The 26,581-nt window shown below is 35.3% G+C and overlaps 2 protein-coding genes across 5 annotated transcripts in view; both read left to right on the top strand.

The window, feature by feature from the left end:
• The window catches only part of LOC106672668 (allatostatins), a 135,291-nt gene extending 130,256 nt beyond the window's left edge, over nucleotides 1–5,035 (top strand). The window contains exon 3 of the mRNA XM_014404269.2: nucleotides 3,970–5,035. Coding sequence (XP_014259755.1) covers nucleotides 3,970–4,618 — 649 coding nt within the window. The 3' untranslated portion in view covers nucleotides 4,619–5,035. The remainder of the gene's footprint in view (nucleotides 1–3,969) is intronic.
• Nucleotides 5,036–13,341: 8,306 nt separating this feature from the next.
• Nucleotides 13,342–26,208, top strand: LOC106671194 (bromodomain-containing protein 7). 4 transcript variants are annotated; one of them, XM_024230639.1, is made up of 13 exons: nucleotides 13,343–13,689; nucleotides 16,519–16,760; nucleotides 16,834–16,984; nucleotides 17,647–17,891; nucleotides 18,679–18,980; nucleotides 19,053–19,167; nucleotides 19,504–19,690; nucleotides 19,941–20,076; nucleotides 20,325–20,614; nucleotides 22,417–22,587; nucleotides 22,666–22,826; nucleotides 22,951–23,126; nucleotides 24,954–26,206. In XM_024230639.1, exons 1-12 carry the CDS (start codon nucleotides 13,617–13,619, stop codon nucleotides 23,122–23,124), a joined length of 2,247 nt encoding a protein of 748 aa, XP_024086407.1. In that variant the 5' UTR covers nucleotides 13,343–13,616; the 3' UTR covers nucleotides 23,125–23,126; nucleotides 24,954–26,206. The 4 variants fall into 4 exon arrangements, with proteins under 4 accessions (XP_024086406.1, XP_024086405.1, XP_024086407.1 ...); XM_024230638.1 differs by having other exon boundaries at nucleotides 13,342–13,689; nucleotides 18,679–19,167; nucleotides 22,426–22,587; nucleotides 24,954–26,207; XM_024230637.1 differs by having other exon boundaries at nucleotides 13,342–13,689; nucleotides 16,834–16,975; nucleotides 18,679–19,167; nucleotides 24,954–26,207.
• Nucleotides 26,209–26,581: the final 373 nt, after the last annotated feature.

Consider the following 26,581-nt stretch of genomic DNA (forward strand, 5'->3'; position numbering starts at 1 on the left):
ATTTCTTTCTCTCGAAACAACGATCGATAATATAAATTGGGTGCAATTACAGTCTTCATCAACTAATTAATTGGTCTTTTGCCAGGTAAAAGTCAAATTATGGAACATGAATAGAGATACACGCACGGGCATGCACATGCACATATTGTTTTATACACATAAACTAAGGAAAAATGTACAATTCGAAAACACGGTTTCGTAACATCAGAGGCCAACCTGGTTTTCAGTTGTTTTTTTTTTTTTAAATCTTCAGATTTTAAAATTCTATCTAACCACTTGCCTGGTGCGACAATCAGTTCTCAGAGACTACCGATTCATACCAGGGTCTGACCAGAGAGCATTCTTTGACCTATGCTGTAATTCTACTTATACTGATGATCTGCCGTTGCCGAAATTTTATTTCCCAACTCCAATCCTACCCAAGCTGCCTCCAATATCCAGTAGATCTTGAGCTCATCAATGTATGATGGAAAACTTGGAAAATGCGCTCAAATTAGCTTCACGATAAATAAACAGCTTTCCACACGTCTATTAACAGCGAGGAACTACCGATCTACAAATACTACTTAGGACTGTACACCTAGACTATACCGAGTAGAATCCAACACAGGACTCAAGTGACAAAAACTAAACAGCTTTGGCAACTAACACTTTAAAGCTTCAACCTATTTTGTCGGTATTGTGAAGTAGCACCAAGCCACCTCTATCAAACTTATCAACGCGTTTCAATCAAAAACCCCAGAAGAATTCTCCAAGCTCCTTACTACGTCTTTCATCTCACTGTCCACAACGACCTTAACCATTTGGTTAAAAAAATCGATCCGTTCCCTCTTCCTTATTCATCCAAAGAATCCGATGGATCCGACACGCCTTTAATCCGTTAACAAATTTAGTACCAGGGTTGGATGAGTTCTTATAACACGTCCTCCGGGTCCAGTGCTGTTCGAATTGTTGTTGTTGTATCAGCCTTTTGGTGACCACCTGTGGTTAACTTCTTATCTACTAGGTCTCAACAATGGTCTCGCTCTGTACACAAACAGGAGCTAATCCTTCTTATTTCACACTCACCGACGAAATCTCAACCGACTATCACTAATGTTACAGTCTGACAGCACTTGCTACAGCAACAAGGGTACTCGCAATATCAACTCTCGCACTCGCATCAGCCGATGTGGATCCCTGCTGAACAAGGCCTTTCGCTCGCTACCGAATCCCACTGAATCAACATCCTACTAATCAATATCAGTCCAAGGACTTATATACAATACCTCAACAATATCTTCACCCAACACCCCGATCATTAAAGTCGTGACCGCTCGACGTGAGTACCTGAGAGCATTTTTAGTGAGTGGGAGGAACACGCCCCGCTTCAATTCATCTTCTTGTTGCTTGGTTAGGCTAAACCATTGGGGGGAAGCTATGTAGTGATCACCTTTAGTTAACCCTGCTTCAGAACTGGTTTCGCCTTCCAAAATGCAACCAATGAGCCTGCAGCATCTCGGTATATAAGCAGGAGATCAACCTGCTTAATTCAGATTCGAGCAAGCCGTATGCATTGGCCAAAGCAACAAGGGTACTTGAGGGTATCGTCTTTCACTCCCAACAGCCGGCTCGCAACCACATCCTCCAACCTCTATCCCGTAACACCGACACTTTTCTTTACCACTAAAAACACTCGGTAACAAAACGTAAAGAACAATTCGTAAAGTTATATTTACGTAAAGGTCACAAATAAATACTTTAAAAAAATGTTTCACGCGATTATTTAATATTTTAGCTAGGTTCATCTCTATTGACCGTTCATTCGCCCTGTACGTTTGATGATAACCAAGTTTCTTTCATTCAGTGAAATTCCCGGCCATGGTGTTTATCATTTTATATTTCTATAAGACGAAATTGGGGTGGAATAAACTTATGCTTTGTCTTGTCCTTGAGATTACAGGGAGTTTTGTTGCTTTCTTTATTAAAATTGTTGAGCTTTGTGAGCTTTCCACTAAGGGGAAAAAAACGAATGTTCATTTATTTGGTGGTTAATAATTTGGCCGCCTATTTTGCCCATATGTCTGTACAATTACTATTCTTTTTAATTTCGCTTATTCTTTACGATTGTAAGTTTAATCAGTTTTTAGGTAGCTTTTAGGAGACGTTCGGTGTTATCTGGTTTTACACAATAGAACTTTTTTCAACAATATAATCCGTCATATTTGTCTCTTCGCGACCTGGCAGAATTTTAACATTTAATTAGCTTAGAACATTCATTTGAAATTAACCTTTCATTAAATTAAAATAGAACGTGGATTGTCTAAGAAAAAAGCATTCTTCCAAGCTCGTTCATTACGAAAATCGGTTGCCGTGAGAGCTTTTCTTTGCAATTTCACAAGGAGAGACGATTAAACGAAATTTTACAAGACAGGCCTCTTAAACTCATTTTAATCTAATGAAAAACGTGTCAACAGGTCCGTTCCTTTGTATCGACCTTTTGAAGTGTAGATTTAAGGTCGAAAAGAGACGTTTTACAACCTTGATGACTTCAATCAAACCAAAATATGGCGTTCAGCTCCTTGTAGTTTGTCGGAGGCTACCGTAACGAGAAAGGAGACGTTTCATATAAACGAATCAAATTTTCATAAATAACCGATGAAAAAGACAAAATATTTACAAAAACAACCAATACTACAAAAACCATGAGAGAGAGATGATATTGCGAGTACCATTAATACTGTACCTATTGACTGCTCTAGTCTGAATTAAGCAGGTTGACTTCCTGCTTATATACAGAGCTGCAAGCTCTTGCAGCAGGCAGCCATGTTGGCTTTTCTAAGCGCGAGAGATGACGCTACGAGTACACTTTGTTGCTGTAGCTAATGGTTGAGAATTCGTCAAAGAGTCTGAATTAAGCAGGTTGAACTCCTGCTTGTATACAGAGCTCCTAACTCATTCGAAGGCGAGACCATTGTTGACACCTAGTAGATAACAGGTTACCTAGGTAAACAGGGTCATCACAAAGCTATAAAAACCTTGATACAATAGCAACAGTTCGGGCAGCACGGGATCCAGAAGTCGTGTTATAAGAACCCAACCAACACTAGCACTCAATTTGTTAACGGATTAAAGGGAGGTGGTCTCAGATCCATCAGATTCTTTGGATTATTGAGGAAGTGGGAACGGAACAAATTATTTAACGAAATGTTTTAGTGTTGGGTGGATAGTGAGATTAAAGAAGTAGTAAGGAGCATGGAGAATTATTTTTAAGACTTTTGATCGAAACCCTTGGATTAGTTTGATATTAGATGGCTTTGTGGTACCCCACAATCCTCTCCGTCCAAATAGGTTGAAATTTTGTCCAGACTTAGTTCTTTACGGTCGTGACTAATTTCGTCCCTAGATGTCTTGGTAGTTGCCCCAAGTCTGTCCTTGTCGCTTGAACCTTTTTTAAGGTTCAAGTCCGGTTTACTGTCTATTATTTAATTTAATATGTGTAGATTTGGTAGTTCCTTACTGTTAACCTATAGGCATGGGGAAGGCTATTTATTCAACATGAATCTAATTATGTGCATTCCTAGTTCATTTTACAAATTTGGCACCATTCATGGATGAGCATCTATTGGATACTGGAGGTGGCTCGGGTATGATTGGAGTTAGGAGATGAAATTGTGGTAGGGCAGGTCAGCAGGATAAATTATAGAATGGTTCAAGGAATGTTCCTTGATGAGACCATGACATGGATCGATAGTCTCTGAGAACTCATTGCCGCACCTTGCTTTGAAGTAACCTTGCTTAGGATTTTATGAGTTGATTATAAGGGGTGGGGAACTGCTTTAGTTTGAAAGAAACCCTGGGTGCCATAGCTTAAAGCAGGGAAAATAATTTTTTATTGTAGTTTGGTTAAATGACGATCATTTAAGCGTTTCTGCTGCTGATTGCATTAAATTATAGGTTTTAGTAAAGAGAATTTTCTTTTTGTTTCAGGATAATCATGATGCTAATCCCATGCTTCGCAACACTTCTATTTCTGTTTGAGCTGAGTGGAAAGCGGGGTGTGAACGCAGAAACGGACAAAGATCTCCACGATATATGCAAGAGGCTGTACGACTTCGGATTAGGAAAGCGCGCCGCATACAGCTATGTGTCTGAATACAAAAGGCTCCCCGTCTACAATTTCGGTTTGGGAAAGAGGGCAGCCGGTGAAAAGACGTACTCCTTCGGCCTGGGAAAACGCGACTACGACATGGATGAGGAATACGACGACGAGATGAGGGACGACTTCAACAAGCGCGGAAGGCAGTACGCCTTCGGCCTAGGAAAACGTCTCCCCAAACAGTACAGCTTCGGCCTTGGGAAAAGACCCGAAGGGAAAATGTACTCCTTCGGATTGGGGAAACGGTCACAGATGGCCGAATCGGACGACTACGATTCTATTGAGAACGGAAGGGGTATGGAAGAGAAAAGGACAAAGTCTGGAAAGGACCTCAGATACATGTTTGGCATAGGAAAACGCGATGTGGACGAAGACGAACGTGCCAGGCAGGAACGGAGCATGCACTACAACTTTGGCTTGGGCAAAAGGATTGCAAACATGCAGGAAAAGGACACCACACAATCTGCCCTCGTCAATTAACTTCAAATATTTTTATTCTTTTGTGTGTTTCGTTTACCCGAGAAAAATCTCCAATAATTATCAATTTTTCATCCATAGCACTTTCAAAATTGTTTGCCAATGTATAAGATTAAAGTCTTAGATCGAACATATGTGTTGTAGAAAAAAAAGAACTTAAATATTACAATAATATAAACAGTAAATGTGACAAACCTATTACAATCAATTTTTAATAAGTTTGTTTTGGATGTAAGTAAAAAAAAGAAAAGAAAAGAAAAAGAAAATGAACTTACTAATTCGTATTTATGCTAAAATACAAATTATTCAAGAATATATTTATTTATTTTATTGTATAGTGAACGTTTTGTTACAGCAATGCTCGTTGTTTAACCATGTATTTTCAAGCAGTTATTAAACATAATTATATAGATGTTCCATTGTTGTTTAAAATTACATAAATCCTCATATTTTTAGTAATAAATATTAAAATTTAGATAAGATTATTAAATCACCTTCCTCCACAATAAAATAAATACCTTGCAAATAGTACTAATTAAACATATTAATGGTTTTACCTGATCAGCACGTGAAACTTCCCTTGATCCAAGTACATGTTTGGTTTATTTTTTTATTTATTTTATTAATTGTCCCATGAGTAAATGACAAATGATCCGCCCTGGCTATAGGAGCAGTAAAGAACTCAATAAAAGAATGTCAGCAGCGTCATGTTAGTAAAGTTAAGAGCATGTGCGATGGCCCACCAACGGTCTGAAACCAAGGAAGGGATTGTGCTCAACTGTTTGAAGATAGGCCATACACGACAGAGTTTGTAAGGAAAATGTGTGAAAAAAGAATGCCCAGTGTGTCATAGTTGGTCAGGGAGTGCCATGCCTTGGCCCCTAATGGGAGTGAGTAGTCACACCTAAAGACACCTAAAGATAGTCCTTGGACACAAGAGTAGATTGTGGGGTCCCCTGTTCCGATATCTAAGGGAAACGGGGATGTTTCCCCATCTGTAAAATTGTAAATAATATATGTCATTTTTGTTTAGCTGTGCAATGTTTATGTATGTATATATTTATTTTTGTATATAGTTGTTTGTTTGGGTGAATGAGGAAGTGAGAGAACCGATGGCGAAATATCTAGTACTCCGGTCCTCACAGTGCAGATGTAGTTAGGAAGAGTTAAGGAATTTTTGCTTGAAGATGACTGTGAAGGTTCAAATTGAAAGACATAAAAGATCTTAAGTCAATCACATTTGAAGGATTATTCTAATTTTCTACTATCTGGTTTAAGAAGAATGCTTCCCTACATAATAAAAATAGTCCATTCCAAGTTTCCTTTCGACCATCCCTTTCCCAACCAAGAAACATTGTTGGTGTTCCTCAAGTCTCTATATTGGACCCATCCTGTTCCTTGTATACTTAATCAAAATACCTAGCCCTAAGAACGTAACAATGTTCAATGTTGTGGGGAAAACATTGCGATTAGCCCCCTTTGCCATATTACAATGGCCACAAGAGATAACAAAAACAAGATGTTTGAGTTCAAGAAAAATTTCTATAACCTCAGTTGAGAATGGCACCATCTGCTTTTACACTGATAGATATACAACAGAGGAAGGTACGTGGGCATGAGTATTTGGTCCTGGTACCAATGGGACAATTTATCAGTATCTTCCAGGGTAAAGTATATGCAATTGAGATGGACCCAGTTCCATATATTACAAGCAATTTCAAGCAGCCATCAAAGCACTAAGCTCAAAAATCATTAGATCAAAGATGGTGCTGAATTGCAAAACTAAACTAAAGATATTAGGTATGTCACCCTCTCAAAGTCACCCTCAGCTGGGTCTCAGGACATGTAGGAGTAGAGGGCAATGAGCGGACACCCTTGCAAGGAAAGAGGACAGACACCCTGCTGATAGGTCTTGACCCCCCTATGGCTTCACACTATCACTACCTTAGACAAGTAGATAAAATGAAAATAAGGAAAGAGTGGAATTCACTTGTATGCAAGTGTTTTTGTTTTATATTGAATATTTAAGTTAATTTCTTATATAGAACCGCTACAAATTCAACAACCTTCTAGCAAATTTTAGAAGGAAAAAACAACAGAATGCATCAAAGGAAGCAGGAAAAATCTTCGAATCCTAACAGGATTCTTCACAGGACACTTCAGATTGAATAGTCAGCTGAAGAAGATTGGTATAACACAACATGGCAAATGCGGATACTGCAAAGAAGCAGATGAAACACCAACACACCTTAATGAGTTGTAGCATCAAATGTGATCTTCCTTATGAGGAAGTGTTTTGTGATTTACAACATAGCCATAGAAAAAATTCAACAATTAAAACCGGGCCTAATGATCAAGTTCCTTGATAAACTAGGACTCTTCGGTGAGCTATAAGCACAGGACAGGGGATGCAATATCTCTTAAAGGGCACAGTATATTACACACCCCAAATGACATATCTACATCTTCAAGAACTTAAAATGGCTCTTAACTTTCTTCTTCCACAAAATGCCGAAGTCCACTTAACAAACATTTTCATTCAAATAATTATTCTTGGTTACTATCCCAAACCTGGAAAACCTTTAAAACAAAGTTAACCTCATTTGGAAACCTGGCAAGTTCCCATCTGATTCAAACAGCTACAGACCTACCTACTCAGCTCTGTTAGAACAGTGTTTGAGCATCATATGCTCACCCGCCTTGCTGTAATAAAACAGCTTCATTTTGCCTGAGCAGTTTGGTTTCAGGCCAAAGCTATCTACCACTGCCTGATTAGCCAAGATGGCATAACGCTTAGCTTTTATGTAAGAAAGCACACTGGCACAGTTTTGATCAGTTTTGATAGATATCCAAAAGGCCTTTCACACTATTTTGCATAATGGTATCAACAACAGGCTTCATAGCTTTCCTTTCTATGTAATAAAAATATTCCACTCCTATCTTTTGTCCAGACAATTCAGTTTCCTTTTGATCATCCTTTCCCAACCGAGATACCAATTTGGTGTTCCTCAAGGCTATATCCTTGGACCCTTCCTGTTCCTTGTATATTTCAACAAAATACCTAAGAAGAATGTTAGTGTGATAAAAAATACAAATTCGCCTCCCTAGTCTGTCTCGCCTGTCGATAAACTTCTCAGTCTACATACTGTTCTCTTCTGGAATAAAAAAACTTTACTTAAAAGATCAGGATTGCTACACCAGAGGTCAATGACACAATGAGCATGTGACATTTGTAATAATGACAGTTGATGGAGTTTTTTTGGTAGTGTTTAATTATCTTGCAGAATATTATGCAATTTGATTTATAGTAATTGAACTCTAACTGATTTAATGAAAGCCACATAGACGTCTTCTCGAGTACCTACCATAGGAGGCAAGAGCTTTCTCAAGCGTATCCGCATGCACAAAGTTAGAGTCATCAATTTCATTGGTAATAAGAAGGTCAGAATCACAAGGAAGCAAGTTAGATCATTCACAAAAATTAAAACAAGTGTGGATTAAGTATACTTCCTTGAAGGAACACCCATGATATTAATAGCTGTAAACGATTTGACAGTGCTACTGGACACTCTTAATAATGTTTTGACTGCTGTTGCAAGAGTTATGAAGAGAATATAGCCAGTCAAAGGCACAAATACCAAATTTTTCACAACAGGCATTTAATTCCCTCCCTACAGGTTTATACTATGTAATAAGTATCTTATTTTCTTTATTCCTCTTGAAAACATTCAGGTGTTGGTGCCATATGTAAAAATAATTATCTGAACATTTTATCAAATGATCAATAATCAACTGCAAAAGGATGTGAAATGGTAGTGTAAGTGGTCAAAATGGGCCAAATCCTCAAAAATTAAAAGAAAAGAACACATATTACAAATGTAATTGTTTTTCACCACTAATACCAATGCCAGCGCTACACCCATAGCACATATGCCATGAGGATTGAAGGGACAAGAGGACTTGAGGTCACCAGCCATCTCGATGTGGCAGGTTCTCGGGATGGGAATGTGTAAAGAGGGCTCAATAGAAGGGTTAGGATGAAGGGAGAGGTTGGTGTGAAACTTTTAGAATCGGGAACAGTCCATTGACAAAAGTAATGTTGAGGACAATGAGTGGCATAGTAAGGAGGTTTCACAATTTGACTGAAGACTTTTTGGTCAGAAGTGACGGATATTGACGGCTTGGTGGTCCACATTTTTTTATGCCCAGAGTGGACACAGTAATGTCTAGTGTAGAGTTAGTTGAGATTGGATGGTCAAAATTGATTTCATCCCTAAAAGTCTTCGTAGTTATTCAAGTCTTCTGTTCAGTGGTCATCTCTTAAGTCTTTTGTGGGGATTCCCCATCTGCTGTCTATGTATAGTCCTGACTTTAGTATAATGTAGTGTTGAGTGCATGTATGTGGAGGGCAAGACTGTTTTTCAATGACTTTGTCGACTACTTTTTACATCAGCGTTTGATAAACTCCAATTGTCCTTGAATGTTAGGTCATTTGGATTAGAAGGCAGACTTGCGGTGTCATCCACAAAACTGGTAATGATGTTGTTGGGGTGAATAGGAAAGTCAGCATTACAAATTATATACAGGATGGGACCAAGAATGCTGCCTTGTAGGATGTCAGCATGTATTGAGTACTTGTTGTCACACTTCACAGAGTAGAGGCATTCGGTTACGTAGGATTTTAGGACTTGGTAATAAGGGAAGGAAGCATTTAAGTTTATAAAGGATGCCTAGGTGTGCCTGCCAAAAGCCTGAGTCGCGTCAAGGAACATACCCAAGCGATACTTGGGAAGTGGAGGAAATGGTCAGCGACTGTGAAATATTACGTGGAATGATGAGGACAGAAGCTGAATTGGTGAGAAGGGATGATTCTACATGAATCTAGGGATACAATAGCTCTTAAAGGGCGCAGTATAATACATCCCGACTATTACATCTACATGAATCTAAGATGGGTATTAAATGTTTTAAAAGGAGCCTTTCGGGGATTTTGGATATCAAAAGGAGAAGGCTCATGAATCTGTAGGAGGATATGTTGTTGGGAGGTTTGTCAGCTTTAGTAATACAATGGACCATGAAATACTTCCATTAGAGAGAACCGGTTGTGTGTAGGATGGCATTAAAATTGTGGTTAAAAATACTATGGCCTTCTGAGGAAGGATTTGAAGAATAGTTATTCAGACATCGTGAGATGCGGTCGGGTGTGATGTAGGTTTCAGAAAAACATTTTCTTTATCGTGCCAACGTTTCGATCTTTTATTGAGATCATCTTCAGGGCCTGGGATTTACAAACAATGTTTACATTTAACAAATACATTTAGGATGTGGAAAAGTGAATTTATACAATGCAAAATATATTTTATATTCAAACAAAGTATTTCTACTCACTCAAAGTGTTTGTCTTCTGTGTAATTGTGCCATCCTTGTGTGTCGTGTTGAGAGTGCCAGTGAGATTTTGCTGTTTTATGTTTATATACGTTTGGTTTTGAAGGGGTGGGGAAGGAAGTCGGTATATAAAAGACAATTTTGTGTAAGTTTCACTTCAAAGGAACCGACGCCTTACACAAAATTGTCTTTTATATACCGACTTCCTTTCCCACCCCTTCAAAACCAAACATATAAACAAAAAACAGAAAACTCACTGGCACTCTCAACACGACACGTAAGGATGGCACAATTACACAGAAGACAAACACTTTGAGTGAGTAGAAATACTTTCATTGAATATATTAAAAAAATATATTTTGCATTGTATAAATTCACTTTTCCACATCCTAAATGTATTTGTTAAAAGTAAACAGTGTTTGTAAATCCCAGGCCCTGAAGATGATCTCAATAAAGATCGAAACGTTGGCACGATAAAGAAAATGCTTTTCTGAAACCTACATCACACCCGACCGCATCTCACGATATCTGAATAACTATCGATTAACGGTCACTAATCTCTACACAGATTTGAAGAATAGTGGAGTGCTTGAATTTTCATTGAAATGACAATAATTTAAACATTCTATAAATTGACTGATTTATAATATATGCTCAACTCTGCATACATATGCAAATTAAGCTCTACAGGGTGTCAACAAACAGCCTTATATTTATTTTACAGAAGAACAAACATGACCTTCACATTTACCTTCTAAGGGATCTTTTCCAATAATGCTCAGCAAGGAAAATCCTAGGGAAAATGTAGTGACATATTAACATGTTAACATCTCCAAAAGCCTCAAGAAGGTTATGCAATTGGTGGGATTGGAAGGAAGTGTTTTGAGAGCTTCTTAAGCAAACCACACCTCTAATTCATTAAAGTCAGCCAATTTTGCCAAAAATGACCAGCATTGACTATTCACAAAAGGGCTATTTTCCACCAAGATAAAGCTCGCCCCAGAAATAGTCGGAGTTTACATGGGATTTGCTACCCCACCTGTCATATTCAATTTTCACTTATCCCAGCCTCTGTAAAATTCTCTAAATGAGAAAAACTTCACTTCATTCGAGAACTGCGGAAAATCCATCAACCAAAAAGCCGAGATGTCTTGTTAGAAGAATAACAAAATTACATGGAAGATGGTTACAGGAAGTTGAAGAAAATGGTTTATTGTTTACAAGTACATTGAATTTACTATTAAAAAACCTACAGGCTCATTTCACAACCAAATATATTGAGAACAAGACCAGGCTCAAAATTCCGCCTTGGAGTAATCCTAATTGAGATAAACATTGGCTCTAAAGGTGCAGCACTTTTTGTTATAACTTATCTTCGATTCTCAACTTTTGCTGAAATACTATTAATCTATGAGGTGAATATGGGTCACTGGGAGAACAAACGACCTTCACTCACGTTAACCTCCTAAAATGCCCCAATTTTAAATTGATAACTGGGGATGAAAAGCGGGTCTTTTACAATAATGTTCAGCAAGTTGTGCATACATTGTTGCATATTGGAGGGTTTATTAGAGCATATTTGACGATTTTTAGTGCATACATTACTGCTATTTGAAATTTTATTAGCACAAATAAGGCATATTCGAAGATTTTTAGTACATATTTTGTAGGTTTATAGAGGTTTTCGTAGTCCATATTATATGGGACATTTGAGGATTGTTATTGCATACATTATTCCATATTTGAGGTTTTATTAGTCCATATTATATGGTATATATTGAGGATTGTTAGTGCATACATTACTTCATATTTCAGGGTTTATTAGTGCATATTATATGGCATATTGGAAGATTTTTAGTGCATACATTAATGCATATTTGAAATTTTATTAGTAGATATATGGCATATTTGAGGTTTTATTAGTGCATATTATATGACAAATTAGATTTTTTCTTAGTCCATATTACAAGGAACATTTGAGGATCTTTTTGTGAATGCATTGTTGCATATTTTATTTATATTTTTAGGGTTTATTACTTAATATAATATGGAATATTATATTTAAGTTTTTCTTAGTCTATATTACATGGAACATTTGGGGATTTTTTGTGCATACATTGTTGCATGTTGTAGGGTTTATTCATGCATATTATATGGCATATTTGAGGTTTTATTAGGGCATATTTGAGGATTTTTAGTATATACATTGTTACATATTGGAGGAATTATTAGTAAATATTATATGGCATATTTGAGTTTTCCTTAGTCCAAATTATATGGCATATTCAAAGATTTTTAATGCATATTATAAAACACGTTTTAAGATTTCTAATGCATATATTGTTGCATATTTGGGGATTTTTAGTGCATATCTTATTGCATATTTGAGGGTTTATTAGTGCATATTATATGTCATATTTGACAATTTTTAGTGCATACATTATTGCATAGTTGAAATTTTATTAGTGCATACATTACTACATATTTGAAATTTTATTAGTACTAATATGGCATATTTGAAGATTTTTAGTTCACATATTGTTGCATATTTGAGGTTTTATTAGTACATATAATATGTTATATTTGAGCATTTGTATTGCATATACATCCGAGCTCTAATTATAACTTTTATTTTATCATTGTTTGTATGTGTAATTGGGAAATTTTAAATAAATTAATCCATACATGTTTAGCGGTCATAATTTATCATATTAATTATTTCAATTAATTATTCTTTTTGTCTAAAAAATAAGTAAATGTCCGAGTGGATCGTAGTCACGATAGCTCAAGTGGTAGAGCAGCCGCGTATTTAGCCGAAGGTCGTGGGTTCGAATCCCGCTCGTGCCATTGACTTTTTTATCTCAACCAATACCTTACATAAAGATTAATTAATTGTAAAAAGTTATTCGGTTAATCGGACCACGAACTGTAATGAATAAAAAATAAATATTTATCCCATCCGGTAGTGAACTTGTAAACTAAATAATTCATTTTATTAGATCATTAATCGGAATTTTGTAATAATGGCAATAAATCAAAAATTAAACAATTAAAAAAATAAATATAAAAAATAAAAAAACTAGTGTTGTGTAGTTTGTTCATTGGTATGACGTTTCCAATTTTGAGCTCGAGGTGGCGCGGCAATCAAGTTGATAGTCGTCTAACAGTTTGGCATGATAATAGAATTTCTTTCTTCTTCACTGAAACTTTGCATTTTGGCATGAGAAATAAATTGGATAATAAATCGGATTTTCTGCAATTTTTTTTTAAATAACCGTAAATATAGAAGAAAAGAGGGTCAATGAATGTCATCCGGCCGTGGTGTTGGGTTGGAGCGGTTTACCCGGAATCGTTTGTTTACGTTATAACCAAAAGGGCGAGGAGATAGCCTTAGCTTAGCTTGTTGGTTCGAGGTCCGCCTTCAGGGACGGTTCTATCTCGATTCTTTTCGACTGAGATGCACTTTTCCGCCCTAAAAGACGAGACGAGGCGGACCCATTGACCTGAGGATACAAGAAGCCGGCCGACGGCTTTCAACCGAGCTCTTTTTCCCAGTCCGCATTCACGGCGTCGACGCCTGGATCAACCGTCCCGGGGCATCGCCGGTATCGTCGAAATGGAAAACAGCAAATCTTCCAAGGCCGGATCGGCAAAAAAGCATAAAAAACATAAAAAGGAAAAATACGAAGGTAAGAAAATTTAATAAAATTGACCTTTTTTTTAAAAGCTTTCTTCCATTCCCGAGATTTTCTGTCCCAAGTCCTGTTCGCCCGGGTTCATGTTATGCCAAACTTTTCCCGTTTCCCCCCTTTTTTTGATATTTATTACTAGTAAACGGCCGTATTTAATCAGTTTTCTTTACAAATAAAAAAAACACATAACCGTCTAATACAATATTTTTTTGCAAAAAAAACAAAAACAAAACAGAATGAGAGATTCTTTATTTACGATTAAATAGAATAGTCCATTCTATCAGTTAACTATGTTAGAAAGATATTAGTTTTTTTCCAATACATTTTATATAATTGATCAAATGCGACCATCTATTAATTTTTACACTGGCTGATAAATATAACAATAAATAAACTTAACTCTATTCGTTATTGACCTAGTTCAGCTAGCTGAGTTGATCTTGTAACTGAACTAGCTTTAACAGCATTGTCCTCTTAGTCTATTTCTGACAGGGGGGGGGGGCTACTCGATTCAACTAGTTGAACGGATGGGTCAAGGAGTGTAGCCCGGGGTAGCAAATGATGGGAACTGCCCAACTTCTTCACACACGGTCAACTCATCCGGGCGGGTGGCCAGCAGGCACAAGTGCCGCTCATGTTCTCATTTCCTCAACACAAAAGGCACTGGTTGGCATTCGTCCTTCACACCAGTCAGCCTAGTTGAGTCAACTGAGTTCACCATGGAAAGCTTTACAATTGCAAGTTTCGATGTGGAGCAGTTCATTGAAGAAATTCATATTAGTCCCGCGATATTGGACATGAGGTGCGAGGAGTATAGTGACAAAATTAAAAGAAGCGAAGCTTCCGCGAAGCAGCACAACAGTATTTGAGAGAAAGCGCCTGTTTACCAATTTTATAACAACGGATAACGCACACTTTTCTTTACTGGGTATCCTCCTTTTTTCCTTCCCTTTTTGCAGAAGAGCAAGCACAAGAAGTGCTCCTGCTTCCTCAGGTTCTTACATTGTACTGACCTCCGGTTTGCATGAGAGGTTATTTCCACAAGTTACCTGGTGTGAAACCAGCAAGGAAAGAGACTTCACATGCAGTAAACTAGTTGCGAGTCAGCCGGCTGACTTAGTTGAATCAATCAAACCGCCTTGTCTGAAAGATACCTTATGGTCTTATGATGACCTGGCACATGGTCACTTCTGGGTCTGTCTCCAGTTTCGGGTTTTCAAATTATTCAAACGCATTTTGGTATTGAACCTCTTCAGTAAGTAAATGCCTGTCATGTTGGGTGAGTAGGGTTTATATGTCATTGGATCCGAGTTCCTCACTGAAGATGCTGAAACGTATTTCAATATGTGTGGTGATTAGTGACCGTTAATCGATAATAATTCAGAAATCGTGAGTAAGAAATACCTTGTGTTGTCTGCATGTCAGCAAAAAAGTTCTCCGGTTGATAGCCGATGCGAGTTTCTTCTCATTGTTGGTTTTGTTCTTCAGAATTCTTTTAGCTTCGTGTCCATATGTAGTTGAAATTTGACCACATCTCAGATTTCTGAATAAGTATTTCAATATCTCAAAACCTCATGAGTGGTGACAGACCCAGTAAGTGACCATGTGGCGGTTCAAAATGAGTTTACCGACTTGCAGACCAAAGCCCATCTTCACCTCTTTGGCCTTACAATTGTCAGTTTAGTTAATAAATCGGGTGTTGTAGGTGTAGATAGTGCTTATAAGTTATAAAGCTATCACACTGGAACCAACGACATCCAATCATCCATTTTTGAACGTCTGTGTATTCCCAGCTTGCCAAGTCAACGAAAAAACTGTAGGAGGAGATACAAGCAGATACCATACTAGGCATGCCAATTGATACTACAACTCAAAAGTATAATTAAACACCAAGTGCAAGGTATTTAAAACTGATAAGGGCATGGGAGTCCTCAGGATGAGTCCGAAGACCAAACTGTCTTAACACTTAATTAAATACACTACAGTTTTCCAGTCTGAAATTAGAGCAATTGAACATTGCGTCAGAGAAATAACAAAACTAGGAACCATTTTCTCTGACAGCCAAGCAGTGTCGCTTTAGGCCTTAGCGGTATGTGAGGTAAAAGGCAAAAAGCATATGGAATTGTATGAGATCCCTGGCAGAAGTCATTGACACCAATGATCTTAACTTGGCATTCCCTGTGCATTTGTGACATAGAAGCAATGAGAAAGTGGACATGGCCAAAAAAGTAGCAACTATGAATTCTCTAGGCTCCGATCCCTACTATAGTCTAACTTCTTGCCTTGAAGATTCATAGAAGTACCATCCGCAAGACTTGCAATGGAATTACTGGAAGGTAATCGCATCAGAAGCAGGATTCTGGTTGGAGTCCTGACGGTGCCCTGCCGCTTAAGAAGGCACATGCACCAGATAGAAGAAACACTGTGCATATACTGCCAGGAAGAAGATAAACCTCAAAACGCATTTTATGTTAATGTGAGGGTCTATATGATGTAGATTCTTGCAACAAGGAGAGAAAATGCTGCAAGTAAGACTCTAAGGAGCCGTTGGCAAGGCTATGGAGATCGATTAATTATCTGAAGCTGTCCAGTGAGTTCTAAAAACAGAGGAGCACAATGATCTACTCATGTCGAGGTGCATAAGGGCTTGTGGCCACTTCTTCTACTCCTATCCCTTTTCCCCCTATAGGCATAGCTTCTGCTGCCTTTTCATAACCCTCTAGACAAGTCATTCATTACTTGTGTAGTATTGACCAATTGTCGCATTTTTATGATTGAATTGAATTTTAAAACAAGCTCATTAATTGATTTTTTTTTTTTAAATAGAAAAATCATATTCAGGAGATAGACCGCCCGGTTTAAAATTAATCCTAAAGGTAGGAAATTCTTCTACACCAGAGCATAGTGATTCACCTGGTCCAATATTACAACAAACTAGTTACACCGTAACTGGGGATGAGGAATCGTTGCAATCATCTTCGTCTTTTTACAAGAAATCAAAAAAGAAGAAGAAAAAGAAGGATAGAGATCATGACAAGTATGATAAGAAGAAAAAACATCACCATAAGGTAAAATTTTTATCTGTTATTGGCTATGTTCTTAAGTTGATTTTTTTTTTTTTTTTTTTTTAATTTGATTTAGGACAAACGAAAGAAAGCATATGAGGACCAATCTAGCCAAGATGGTGTAAGTGTCGGAGAAGAATCGTTAGCCGAGCCACCTGTTAATGAAAGAGATCAGCCCCCGCCAAAGGAAGATTCTTCCTATAGTTCAGAGCCCTTAGGTAAATTAGGTACTGTGGCATTTCTCTACTTTTCGCATGTGAATGTCTGTGTTGTGAATAGAAATGTTTATTCACAAATAATAGCATTTACTTGTGTGCTTAAAGGAGGAAATGTGACTAATTTTATTTGATTTTATTTTTTTAATTTTATTTATTTTTTTATTTTGTAATATCCTGTATGTTTAGTTTATGTATTTATTATAGTATTTAGAATACTCCATACATTAATGTGTAGTGTTAGTGTATTAATCATGTCAAAGCAGATAGGGAGAAAATTTTTTTGGTTTGTCTGGATTTTTTTATTTTTTTATTTTATTTGCTTGCATAACCTTGTTGCGTTGGCATGCCACAAAGTTAAGAAAGACAGATTAAGATGATCATAAACATCCAAACTCCAGGTCCATACTGCACATTTCAACAAAAAATTTCTCTTTTTTTCTCAAATTCTGTATTGACACAAATATTAACTAATGGAAAAAGAGATTGGTAACTTCATATTTATATTCCTTCTGTTAAATTAAATTGTTTAATTCAATTCCCATTTTATATTCTTTACTTAATTTATGTTATTATTTGTATTTGTTGTGATCCTCTGATCAATTGTGTTAAGTGTTCGTAGTCTCGTGTCGTATGTGAAATGCACGTGAAAAATTGTGTATTATCCTTTTTAGGCAGCAGGGAGCCTCGTTTGTGTGTTCAACTTTTAAGACAAAAGCAGAACAAAAATCCGCTATTTAGAGCGATAGAATATTTACAAAGGCAATTGGAGAAAAGGGATCCGCAGCAGTTTTTTGCTTGGCCGGTAACAGACCAAATCGCTCCGGGTTATTCGAAGACAATATCACATCCAATGGATTTTTCGACGATGAGGCAGAAATTAGAAGACAACGCCTATCCTACATTGACAGACTACATTGTAAGTTTATTTTGAATATGTAAGTTTATTTTTTTTCTAAGTTTTAAAATCTAATATTGTCATCACACATAACACTATTCTTTCTCATTTCTTATTACTATTTTCTGTAAATAATTTTTTTCCCCCCGAGGTCAATGGTGACTATTTGGAAATGAATCCTTTATTATCAAAACCCCATAAAATACACTTTACAGATGGGTAAACCAATTTATTTTGTAGGCTTTTTGAAGGCAGAATTTAAATGAAAAAAAAAATTTCNAATAAATTTGTTGAAAATGGCACAAGTTACTGAAACTGAAGAAAAAAAATTTAAAAAAAATTTAAATTCTACCTTCAAAAAAGCCAAAAAAGAGAATAATTTTTCACCTATAAAAAAAAGGACAAGGTGTACCGCCATTGTGGCGGCAATAATTTCGTTGCAAACAACAGAGCGGCGCTGGCTTTGGGCCTTTCGGGCAATTAAAAATTTTTTATTTTCTGCATGAATATACTGTTCTAGGCTACGGCTTTTCGCCTGCCTCCATTTGCGTCTCCCATAAGGTTTCTAATGGCTCTTTAGAGCAATACTATTTATAAGTGGTTCCCTTCGACACCATGTTATCGATAACAATCAAAACGTTTGGGCTGAACATATGGAATTTTGTCCCAATCCAGATTAAGCCATAGCTCAAGTAATTGTTGAGCTGAAGGTCGTGGGTTCAAATCCTGCTCGTGACACTAATGTTTTCATCTTAACCAAGACCTTAGATAAAAAATAATAATTAATTTAATTACTAATTTGTTTTAGAATGATTTTAAATTGATGTGCAACAATGCAATGACGTATAATCAGCCGGATACAATATACTACAAATCGGCCAAGAGGCTTCTTCACGGTGGCCTCAAGTTATTCACGCCTGAAAAACTAAGGCAATTATCTAATAGTTTACCTTTTATAAACCAAATACCGGCTGATCAACTAGGATTCCAACTTGGACCCGGTCCTACACCTATGCCAAGTGAAAACAGAAGTGCCAGCGACAATGATGAGGCACCGCAACCAGTACCAGTTGAAATTTCTCCAAAGAGGAAAGCATCAACTATGCCTGAGTCAGTATTTATTTATTTATTTTCTTTTTCTATTAAAATTTTGAGGGTATTTATTTATTTATTTATGTTCAGGACAAAATTTGAAGCTGTGCCAGATGATTTGACCTCCGAGCAAATATTAGATAAGGCTCAAAAATCAGCTAGTGCTACTGCTGAAAAACTTTCTTTGAAGAAGCCCAAAACGAATGTGAGTAGTTTTTTAATTTTTACTTAACCTTTTCTGGACTAATTTTTGGATGCTAAAACAAGTTCCCTTGTCTATAGCCTTGGCTGCTACGCGACTCCCCCAGTCTGATTTATTTTGTATTAGCTCTCACTCCTTTTATTTTGTACCATACCATTCAAAATTTTACAGTACATTACTTATATATACTTTACAATAGAAGTAAGTGTAAGGAGAAAAATCATTAGACCAATCCGACTAGTATAAGCAGACCGAATTATATGAGTCATTGTGTTGTAAATAATTTTTAAACTCCTTTTTTAAATTAATCGCAAGATTTTTTTAAATTCAATTTTTCAGATGGGTTTCTTAAGGCAACAGCAGGATGGCAGTACTTCCTTGGCAATATTCGTACCTGGAGAAGGAGTTGATCCAGAAAGGCCTAAACAAAAAGCTGTTTCTCTTGGTCAACTAATAGGCAAACTTAGTCATGGTTCAGGTCAATTACAAGGGTTTAGAGAAGATAGACGAAATATTGCTAAAACCGGTAATTTTGTTTTGTTTTTTCATTTTGATATTTTTTTTATAATAAACATATTTCTTTTTTTAACGTAGTTTATTGTTAGGTATTAATATTTGCTTCTATATTAATAGTTATTAATCTATGTTTAGCGGTCATAATTGACCATATTAATTATTTCAATTAATTATCCTTTTTAACTTTTTCATCTCAACTAAGACCTTAGATAAAAATAATAATTAATTGAAATAAGTAATAATTCATTTTGTTGTTTTAGTGAAACCGTTAAACTACGGTGCTTTTGGTTCATACGCACCTTCCTATGATTCTACGTTCGCCAATTTAACAAAAGAGGAATCGGATTTAATTTATGAAACATATGGCGATGAAAATGCTACACTCTATGCTGAAAGGTATATATTTAACAATTAATTTTCAATTTATAAATTAATTCTTGGGGGTATCAGTGGCCGCAACGGTTAAGGCATTGACAGTGGCACGTTACCGTATGGCAAAGGTCCCAGGTTCGAATCCATCACTACATTCGAACCTGACATATTTACAAATGGGCTTTTTTTAAATCAAGTTTTCATATAACCTCGTAATTAACATACTCTTGTAAAATAAATAATAATAATTTTAATTTTTTTTTTTCTTCAAGCATATTGAACTTTGCAAAGGACTGCGACTACACTCTGACCATGGTTGACAATCTTCTCGATTTACTGACTGGAGGCGAACACCGGAAGTCGAAGACGGTTATCGACGAACAAAGGAAATTCCGTGAGGAAGAAGAGAAAGTAAGAGAACTCATGGAGTGCAATGCAACGTCGCCATCTCAAAATCAAATTTCTAATATGAAAATAGATTTAACTAATATTAAAGCCGATATCGAACAGCTGAAATCGCTATCTGACCTCGGAATTGATACAACGTTCCTATCATACTACGGTAAGAACATAATGTCAATATTATTATTTTTTGGAGGAGGGAGTCAGTATCTCATATCTTATGGGCTAAGTAGTTTTAAGAGAAAAAAGTTATTAAACCTTGGTTTAAACTAATATTTAACACTAAAATTCATTCAACAACTCACCAACAATGGAACTCAGTTTTGTAGACACTGAGATTTTGAATGTAAAGGTTGAAAAACTGTAACTTAAAGAATAAAATTTTGTTTATTTATTTCTTTTTTAAATAACCCTCTAAAGACATACTATAATAGTTAAAATAAACTGCTCTACAAAAAAAGTGGCACAGTTTGAAATTTTTATTTTTATGTACTTGACTCAGTAGTATTAACATCAATATTTTTTTATATTTCAGTTATTTATTAAAAGATTTGGTTAGAGTGAAATTAAAAATATTCCTCAAAAACAAAAATAAATAAATTAATAATAAGAAGAAGAAGAAAAAAAGAAAAACATCACTTTTGTGTATCAATCTTCAAAATCTTTAATATGGTGTATTACCTCCTCTAGTTATTATTATTCTAATCTCAGCATGATCATAATTAAACCTTTAACCACTTCTTGAGGAATTTCATTCCAAATCTCAGCTGACATAACTCAGCTCAGCTAAGGTTATAGGAGAGTTATTTCTTCATTTTACCCAACATCTGAGCTCATCCGGGAAATATTTAATAGGGTGTGGGCTGTCCTTCTTAGAGTGTAATATCCATGTGATATCTCGAAGGTACTGCACAACACTAAAAGCAAAGTTAGTTTTGCATTATCTTTCATAAATAAGAATTGCTCGCCAGATAACAGGAGTTAATGGCATGACGTATTCCTCAAGAATTTCTGTAATGTAGATTTCTGCATTAAGTAACGTAACAGCATATTAAAAGTGTGTAACTCCGTTTTAGGCTCTAAAGAAATTCCATTCCACACCATAACTAAACCACCTATGAACTACCCTCTTCTGGCAATGTTGCATTTGCTGTACAGCTCTAAAGATGCTTTATAAACTTGAAGTTGTCCTTCTGGTAAATGGAGAAAAAACTGGGACTCATCTGAAAACAACATTCCTTTATTACATTTTCTGTCCAATGTCATCCCTTCAAACTATGAGCAGTCCCAATGATGGTCTCTGGTAATCGCTGGACCCATTGCTAGCCTTCTGGGATGTAGACTCATTTCTCCAAGTCTACTCCTTACCGTTTCAGCACTAACGGACACATCCTCCACAGTTCAAAGTCTTTGAGACGTTTCAGAATCAGCGGAAAAGCGAATCTTAAATTGTGAAATCTGAAAAAATTGGTCAGCTGATTCCCTAGCTCTTAGGCATCCCGATCTTGGTTTCCGAGTGTACCTTGCAGTCTCCTGGTATTGCGAAATGCCTGACGATCATTGTAGGCAAAAATAAAACCTGCAGCATAACGCTGTTTTCTTCAATCCTCAACGAGTGCAATGGCTTGGGCAACTTGCTCGCTGATTACGGGCATCACTGTGTTTTGTGCTACCAGCACAATAGTGAATAAAGGCAATTTTAAAGGGTTAAATGCTCTTGTTGATGATGTACATTGTGGAGATTTGAAATCAAATTAGGAATTAAGCAGTTCACAATTCACAATCAGTGACAAAAATAGATACTTTTGTAATTGTAATTAATAAATAATTTTTAAATTACTAAAACAACAAATATGTCCAAAACAAAATTAAAAAAGAAATCAAAGTTTCAAAGTGCACCTTTTTTTTCACCTAATTTAAAAAAAAAAAAAAATTTTAATTTTGTTTTTAAATTATTTCAAGAAAATATAGATTACTCGGATGGAATTCAAAGGAGTGTAGTTCAGGATAAGTTGGAACATACATCAGAATTGCTAGAAAAGCTTCAACAGGTCCAGAACGACAGGCTGTCAGCTCCTCTACCTAATCACTTAAGCCACATAACTCAGCCTTCTGAAACTGAGCTTAATTTGGGTTTGTTCTTATTTCGTTCATTATTGTTGCTTTTTTAAAATTAGAACTTTATTTATGTGACATTATGTTTGACTTCAGCGGAGAAAATCACCGAGAGCCTTACGGAATTGGCAAAACAAGTACCACCTGGAGCAATTATTCCAGTTCCAGCAATAAGGAAAGCAATGGGAATTGTAAATGAAACTATGACAGTATCTACTTCTACAAGCACGACATCCCCTATACAGAATTCGGTTGAGGTGTTTTTTTTTTGTTCATAGTCATACATTTGTTTCATTGTTTGTTCATTGTATTCTATTTGTGAAGAATTCAATTCCATGGGTTAATTTTATTAAACTTAACTTGTTTTAATGTTTATTTCAGGATGTTGTTGTTCTTGATGGAGGAGAAAGCAGTGGTGAAGAGGAAAATTGCGTTGGCGTTGGACAATTGGATTTAGAATCAGAACTGAGAGAATTTCTTGAAAGCGATACTGCGCTTTCAAATTTTCCTTTGCACGATGATAAAACAATAGAAGAAATGCTATCGGAATCATAATGGTAATTAAAATTAATCGTATCGACTTACTTTATTTACATGATTTAAATTTTCACTGTTGCATTAGTTTTTGAAGGTATTTATTTGCTCATTTATATTTATATTGCATTTGCGCATACTTTATTTGAACAATGTGCATGTATTTATTATTTAATTTTTAATATTAAGTCTATTGGTTAGTACAAGATGCAAAAGGCATTCATGACTGTTTGCATAGCGTTATTTAAATTAAAATTTCAAGGATAATCCAAAAACCCAACTATGTTTCAGTGATTGATCATTCATTTTCATCTTGGTTTTGTCTAAGCAGTCACTTATGTGAAAATAATTTCATGTCCCTAACAGGAAAAATGAAGGTGTTAGAAAACATCAATAAGTCGACGGTGCATTCAATTTATTGAATGCACTTGAATCATGGATATGTATCTGTCGTTAACCACTACCCTAACCTAACCACTCCTTACTCTACCTAACCACACTTAATCCTAACCTAACCATGCCTAAACTTCACATAACACCTAACTAACATGTAACATTCGTTACAGAACTGATTTGTAAAGACTCCTGAGATACAGAAAAAATATTGATTACATTTGTTTAAATCTAATTTTTTTGAAAGATAAAATTGAAATATGCTCTTCACAGTAACATTGACAAAGCGATACTAAAGGCTTGTGACACTTATTTGATTCCACAAATACCCCCACACACAACAACAAGCTTCAAGAAAGCGGCGTTTTTCTAGAAGATGTGCGTGATTCTGGAACAATACCCGTATATGAAGAAGGGTTTAGTGTGTCATTTCTAAACGACAACCATAACAAAAGTGTTAACCTACTACATCTAACTCCTACCCAAGCAGTCCTAACCTAACTACATTTAACCTAACCAAACTAACCTAACCTCACCAAAAATACACCTGACTCTAACCTAACCGCACATAACCCTAAAACTATACCTAATCTAACCTAACTGTGGTTAACCTTAACCTAACTACACTTCACTCTAATCTAACCATATCTAACTCCAGCTAGCAGACCTAATTTTATTCTAATGAAATGTAACCCTAACCTTTATATTATTGTTAATTGGAAACCTGATAATTCAAATTTGCTTAATTACTCGAACTCTTCAGCCTGGTTACTTTGGTAAATTGAAAAATTGTTGTATATTTTGATACACTCAGTATTACAAAATATTTTTCATAACAGGTGAATAGAGAACAATCCATAAATCAAAATGGAACCACTTCCCCTCCTTATAATTCAAACTTTTTCCTTCTATTGTGGTAAATTTCCAGGTAAAGTTGCTTCCTTGCAGCCTAAAGGTTTTTAGAGTTTTCTTTTGTTTCTTATGTTCACCAGTTTACTTGTGTTCTCACTTCTCAGCATTGACTACTGGAAAATTATTTAGGCAAAGGACACCAGGCCACATTTAAACTTAACATATTAGTGAATTTACATTGTTTAATAATTTTTTCAGTTGGTGGTTGGTATATGCTGCAAAAGTAGTACAAGTATTTAAATAGAATTCACTATTTTCGTGGTCCGCTTGACCAATTAATATCATACAATTAATTAAGGTTTTTAGTTGAGATAAAAAAGTCAATGGCACGAGCGGGATTCGAACCCACGATCTTCGGCTTGATACGCCGCTGCTCTACCACTTGAGCTATNTCAAGCCGAAGATCGTGGGTTCGAATCTCGCTCGTGCCATTGACTTTTTTATCTCAACTAAAAATCTTTAAATAGAATGTTCTATTTAAAAAATAAGTCTAACTGATGTTTTTGTTTCATATTCTATGCACAATTATTTTTATTGTTTTTCAGAGGTTGCTGCATAAATGTCTTCATTGCTCATCCAGTTCGTACAAAGTAGGTAAAATATTTTTAAAATTATTGTAGAACTGTTGGTTGTCAAATGTTTTCATGTTTGACTCCATTTTGCTACCTTGTTACATTCATTTTAATATTACTATAGTAATAGAAACTTAAATAATGAACCAAAAAGCACTTCATTAAAAAGTTGGAAAGGTTTATTTGCTTTAAATGCATCGGGTAAATTTTGTTTTTGAAAAAGGCTGTGTATAATAATTTAAGGGTTTTAACGGCAATAAAATGTCAAACTGCATTAATTTTAGACAGTTAATATTAAATATATTTGTTGCCTGAATGTAAATATACTTCTAGCTTCATTTAATTTATGATCATATGTTCAAAGTGGTTAAAATTATATGACTTTCCAACGTTTTGATGAAGATTTAATGTTCATTTCTCTGTTCATAATTGTATTTGCATATTTTAATAATTTGATGCGTACCAGACCAATTGTGGAGTGTTCAGTGCAAGGTGAGATTTTCTTCTTTTCCTCTGAATAATTTTCCCTTTATCAGGTGTAGTTATGAACACAATAAGGCCAAATATTAATTTGAATATAAGAACATAGTTTAGTTCTAATTTTTTAAATTGGTGTTACAAGCTTTTTTTTTGTTCTTTTATACTGTCTTGATGAAAGAAATAATTTTCATGGATGAGTGGTACATACACGGGGCATTTTAAATTCTGTTCCTTAAAATTGCAAACTGAATTTGGTTTTAACTGAGTTTTGCGTAATTTTACACATTGGCAAAACTGTAACATATTTGGCTACATTATTGACATTTTTTTTCACTGGATGGATAATAATACAATATATATTATTTAAGTAGTGTTTTAAAAATGCAACTTTATATTGAACATCTAGATATAGCTGTTTGATAAGGGTTGTATTTATTTTTATGTAGCTTAAATGCACATTATATAATAAAATTATTTTTAAATAAAGACAAAACCTTTAAGTTGAACTAGATTTCATTAGACATAGAAACATTTCAGTTTTGTTTTAGAATATATGGTTTATTTATTTATTTTTTTTGTTAGTGTTAAAATTAATTTATATAAATTTTGAATTGAATGATTATTAATTTTTTTTCTAATTGATTGTATAATGTGTAAATTTGGATTCAATACAGCGGTAATTTATTAATTTAAGAGTTTCACAATTAAATCAACATTGTAAATTGTTTTATATTTTTTGTACAGTTTATTGTAGGTTTTAAAATTATTCATGGAGTTTTTTATGTATGTATGTAATATATATAAAAAACATTCCTGAACCATAATTTTATAAAGGAAAATAGCAGTACCAATTACATACTATGAAATATTTTATTTAAAATTTTAATAATATACAAAAATTAATTTAATATGGAAAAAATTATTTAAACTTTTATATATATACATATTTAATATTAGTATAGATTTTTAAATATATGATGTTAGTAAACACAATGTGGTTTTCTTTTTATTTCCTTTTGTAAGTGCCTTTTAGTGTTATTTTTAATCATGGCAGTGTGAAGACATTGGCCCACTTTTATTATAAATTTCATCTACATCTAGTCTAATCAACGTTCCAGCCC

The sequence above is a fragment of the Cimex lectularius genome, unplaced genomic scaffold, assembly GCF_000648675.2.
Source record: "Cimex lectularius strain Harlan isolate CLEC.00 unplaced genomic scaffold, Clec_2.1 scaffold61, whole genome shotgun sequence".
NCBI lineage: Eukaryota > Metazoa > Arthropoda > Insecta > Hemiptera > Cimicidae > Cimex > Cimex lectularius.

Excerpts from the sequence above, each read along its gene's own strand:
- LOC106671194 (XM_024230640.1), top strand. The coding sequence starts at position 13,617 with ATGGAAAACAGCAAATCTTCCAAGGCCGGATCGGCAAAAAAGCATAAA. Across the intron at positions 13,690-16,518 it reads TAAAAAGGAAAAATACGAAG|AAAAATCATATTCAGGAGAT; the intron begins GTAAGAAAATTT and ends TTTTTTAAATAG. Across the intron at positions 19,168-19,503 it reads TGAAGAAGCCCAAAACGAAT|ATGGGTTTCTTAAGGCAACA; the intron begins GTGAGTAGTTTT and ends TCAATTTTTCAG.